Source organism: Bison bison, unplaced genomic scaffold, assembly GCF_000754665.1.
Source record: "Bison bison bison isolate TAMUID 2011002044 unplaced genomic scaffold, Bison_UMD1.0 scf7180017848177, whole genome shotgun sequence".
In the NCBI taxonomy this organism is placed as follows: Eukaryota; Metazoa; Chordata; class Mammalia; order Artiodactyla; family Bovidae; genus Bison; species Bison bison.
The window spans coordinates 6,936-11,915 of record NW_011478750.1 but is presented as its reverse complement, the minus strand read 5'-3'; the positions used below and the strand labels follow the sequence as shown (position 1 = coordinate 11,915).

Genomic DNA, 4,980 nt, shown 5'->3' with positions numbered 1-4,980 from the left:
GAGATCAGCCCTGGGATTTCTTTGGAAGGAATGATGCTAAAGCTCAAACTCCAGTACTTTGGGCACCTCATGCAAAGAGTTGACTCATTGGAAAAGACTCTGATGCTGGGAGGGATTGGGGGCAAGAGAAGAAGGGGACGACAGAGGATGAGATGGCTGGATGGCATCACTGACTCGATGGACATGAGTTGGGTGAACTCCAGGAGTTGGTGATGGACAGGGAGGCCTGGCATGCTGCGATTCACAGGGTCGCAAAGAGTCGGACACGACTGAGCGACTGATCTGATCTGATCTGATCTGAAATTGAACAAGATGGAGGGGTGGGGCAACAGTAGATAAGCCAAGGTGTCTTACATGGACATATATCAAGAGACACTACAAAGAAGTGAATGTGAATCTAAGAAAGTTCAAGAGTTTGGCCATCACAGAGTTATGGGAGCATTACATTTCCCAGGATTGATATATGGAAACATTTTCTGAGTAAAGGAACATGAAGAGAGTTTATAGATGAGAATTCTTGGTTTGTGACATTGACAAATAAGACATCAGTATTATAGTCTACGAAAACCCCAATACAATGGGGAGGAATACTCAGGGAGAGGGTTAAGATCAAGGGACCTGAGGAAGAAGACTCATCAAAAGCATCATATTCAAACTGAACATATTTTTTAACCCTCTAATCCAGGAACTATATTTAGGTTGATATCTCCAGTAAACATATTGAAAATTTCCCTTGTTTTCAAATAGAAACTTCATCTTATATCCATGCTGTTTTCTACCATATACTCCCAGGATCCAGGCAGGTTTTTCTGACACATCTTCTCCCAGTGATATTTCTGTGATGTGATAACTGGGGAGCCCATGACACCATAATCTTCAAAATCATCATTTGTATATATATTGTTTGGTTCCAAATCACTCACGTATCTCAGTTGCTTCTGGTCCTCAAAAATGGCAAGGTCCTAGCAAGAAGATTCAGGAACATGTGAACTGTGGGAAAATTACAGAGTTGGATTAGTGCTATGACGTAGGTTTATTTGTAACACTGTAAAAGGGATCTTTAAAATAACTTGAATGGAAAGGTAGTGTGTGCATGTGTGTGTTGGGAGTGGAAACGGACATCTTAAAATATGAGACATAATAGAAAATGAAAAAGTCTAAAAGATGATGAAAATAGGGTGGCTTGATAACATTGTGATGTTTCCTTACCCCAGTAGCATTGCACATCTGTCAGCCCTGAAATAATAATAATAAACCTTAATGTTACCTATAAGCCAGGGAGTCAGCTCTGAAATCTATTTTTTCCAGATGAGGGGAAGGGCTGTGCTGAGGTACTGAACTGATGAAAGAGAAATGAACAAACACTTGGTCACTTCCCATAAATATGACCACATCGTCAGCACAAAGTATCTAGGCTTTGCTCTCTCTATCCACATCTAGAAATTGGAGGCTCCTCCCCATTTTACCCACATCACAAGAATTCCACAGACACCCACTTAGGTAGCACTCCTCACCATTATCCACTCGTTGTACATCTGTCAGATCAAGAGCTGAACACATTCTCCTTTGTCCCTTGGGGAGTGTTCTGGGCTTCTTCAGGGTTAAGGTTTCACTCCTAGGGAAGGAAAAGATTGACCCCCACACGACTGACTTCTTGTTCCTCTAAAACCACTGACTTTCACTCCACTGATGCACTTGAACTGTCTTGGGAAAGGAGAGACTGGACACCTGACTTTGGCGCCAGAAGGAATGTACTAATGTCCACCTTCCTAGTTACCCTCTGTGTGACTTGGGACTGTACTGACCTGTCAGAGGACAGTTTCTTCCTTCTTTAGTGAAATCATTAACTTCTCCCTCTCTAGCTCCTAGAAAGCATATAAAATTATTTGAAATAATATTTTGGTACCATAAAAAATTAATTTGTGGAAAAATCCCTGCATAGATACGTGTTCCACGGAGGTGTCAGAAAGTAAGGTAGCAGGACCTGGCTCCCAGGTGTTTGAGACATACCAGGTATGAGAATACTGTCTAGAGAGTCCCCAGATCTTCAAAGTCTGCTCCCCAAAACAAAGGAAATCTAATCAGAAAATATAGAAGAGCCAATTCTCTTCTATACCCAAGGCAAAATTCAAATATAAAGGAGTTCTCTCCAATTTGGGTGGTTGGCCAATAAAGAAGACATGACTCTCCCAAGGTAATTCAAGCACCTACTAAATATGAAAGCTGAGTTGCATAAGGACACCAAGTGTGAATTAAATATTTGAGGTCACAGGAGTCTGTCATTACAACGTCTTATTCCTATTATGGCTACTGACTAAACTCTGTGACTTTCAATGACCACAATTATCTACGGTAGAAGATGGTGCATTCTTAATCATTAAGAAAAATTTAGCCTTGATTTGTGAACAGGAATTGAAGGCATATCTATATACCATTTTTTTCTGCCTTGAGCATTATTTCCCTCTAATTGGCCACCAGATAAATCTAGTCAGTGATTTTAATTATTTTTATTCCATAAATGGACTATCTCTGGTCTCCCACACGTACCTTTACATGATGTCATTCACATCCTAGTGAGGAAAAAAACATGAGTCAAGAAGTAATAGGTCTTCCCACTTAGAAATCTTCATTACATCCCCACCACCCCTGATTGTGTGAATAGGATGGTCTCAATGTGAGAACAAAAGTAAAGACAAGAGCAAGGCCAATCATTCTAGAAGACTCTTGTGATGCTGTCACATTTTCAACAAAGGTGAAACAGCTTTGACACTTGTAAAAGCAGAAGGCTTTTAGTATGTGCTGATGAGAGAACATAAAAAACCAACATATTCCTATATTTTACATTCAGTGATACAAAAGGGTGAAGTTAAAAGCGTAGAAAACTATATATCATACGAAGAGTAAAGCTCAAGTGTTCATATCACAGATGCTGGGGTTTCTTGCCCAGTGTTACCTGCAGCATCTCCATTGTTGACCCTTTCAAATGATGTTCCACATCTGAGATGAGATTTCTCACCAGCTGGCTCTGCTGGATTAGCACATGCTCAGAGTCTTCCTCCTTCCTCTTCAGTTTTTGCAGTTCCTTCACCTCCTCATCTTTAAGGTTCTTTGTCAGTTTTTGAAATACTACCTTGACATTTTGTCTCTCATGTTGTATTTGATCCTTCAGGAGTACGAGAAAGAGAGAGAGGAAGACAGAGAGAAAGGAGGGAAGCAATGAGTAGGGAAGCTCATATGCTATTTCTTTTTTCTCTACATCACATTTCAAAATAATAGTCCCAAGTCTGTATTGTTGAAGAAAACTCATAGACAAATATGACCCCTGGCTGTGACTCAGTCTTCACACAGATGTCCAGGATGCTTGTGCCTTCCTGTATTATCCTTGACTCCCTCCCACCACCTTCTGCTAAGGTTGAACGCTGAGGACAGGTGTAAGTTGCTCAGTTATGTCTGACAGAACTATGAAAGTGAAAGTGACAATCACTCAGTTGCGTCCAACTCTTTGCGACCCCATGGACTATACAGTCCATGGAATTCTCCAGGCCAGAATACTGGAGTGGGTAGCCTATCCCTTCTCCAGGGGATCTTCCCAACCAAGGAATCAAACCAGGGTCTCCTGCATTGAAGGCAGAGTCTTTAGCAGCTGAGCTACCAGGGAAGCCAGGACAGAGCCACGAGCCATTGACAAATGTCTCAATCAGAAGAGTCAAGGACAAAAACACATGACAGGAATGGAATCTGAAGTTCCCTTGTTATCCTCATGAGAGATGCCCTCTGTATAAATACCTCCCTTCCAGTATCTATGTTCATTTGTGATATGTTCCCTTTTTAGCACCACCCCCTCAGGGATAGGATGAAAGAAAGGACTAATCAAATGACAACTGTCAGGGAACAAAGAGGAAGGCTGCTACTTGTGACCACCCAAGGTCCTGTCCAAGATATCTGTCTAACTCCCTCAGGAAGTGCCTTCTCCTACCTTCCAGGCAGCAATGTCTGCTCTGACTTTAACTTCCAACTCCTCAGCTTCCAGCTGCTTCTCCCTCAGCTTCTCTAGAGCTTCTTGGAGTTTCTTCTGTGACAAAAGAACCACACAGAGTCAAGCTATGGGCTTTCTCAGCATCACTGTAGAGGATAAATGGAGAGAAATGAGGCTGATTTCCAAAGAGAATCCACTTTGCAAACACTGTAGAGTACAGCTACTAGAATCTATGACCTAAGAGAAAACCTGAGGTGGGGAATGTATTCTTAAGACTCAATAAATAGGAGTCAGCATTCTCTCTCCAAAGAAGACTGGTTGTCTTTGTTCTAGAAGAAACCTGATCCTGCAGCAGGGAAACAACACACCTCAATCCACCCAGTGTCCTCATTACCCTCCTGTTTAAAGTCATCATGAGAGCTTCTTTGGGCATCAGATCTCCACCTATTTCTGACTAAAAGTCTGTGTGTAGGATCATTACTTTGTAATCGAGGGAATTCACAGAAACATCCCTCACACATCAGAACGTGGGCATAGGATGAAAAGAGATCACAGGCCTCAAGTCCATGGTGACCAGGTAAACAAAGTCCAATGCAAAGTGGAGATTTCCCCTCAAGTAACACTTTATGATCTGTCTTTCCTCCATTTTACTCTCTTACCTGATAGTCCTGGGCAACATCTTCCATGAGGAATGTGTGGTGACCATGGTGCTCCTGGGACCGTGCACAAAGCCAGCAAATGACTTCCTTATCCTCCGCACAGAAGAGCATGAATTTCTCTCCATGGCGAAGACAGAGATTTCTCTCTTGCTCCACCTCTGGGCTCAACTTGACCTCTCTGAGCCTCTGTACTATGTTGGCCACATGCCTATTAGGCCGCAGGTTCCCAGGCTCATAACTAATTCTGCACACAGGGCACTTTCTGTCCTCGTCTTGGTCATTCATGGACACCATGTTGTTTGCAGTGATGCAGGCTTGACAGAAGCTGTGGCCACAGTCAAGGCT

General features: G+C 42.4%; 1 protein-coding gene across 1 annotated transcript; it reads right to left on the bottom strand.

The window, feature by feature from the left end:
- Positions 1-805: 805 nt before the first annotated feature.
- On the bottom strand, positions 806-4,978 carry LOC104991954 (tripartite motif-containing protein 5-like; the record flags this gene model as incomplete). The annotated part of the gene is given in 6 exon segments (XM_010844648.1): positions 806-990; positions 1,515-1,615; positions 2,548-2,570; positions 2,954-3,163; positions 3,977-4,072; positions 4,636-4,978. Coding segments are annotated over 6 exon segments (835 nt in total), but the record flags the coding sequence as incomplete, so codon positions are not given.
- Between the last annotated feature and the right edge of the window lie 2 nt (positions 4,979-4,980).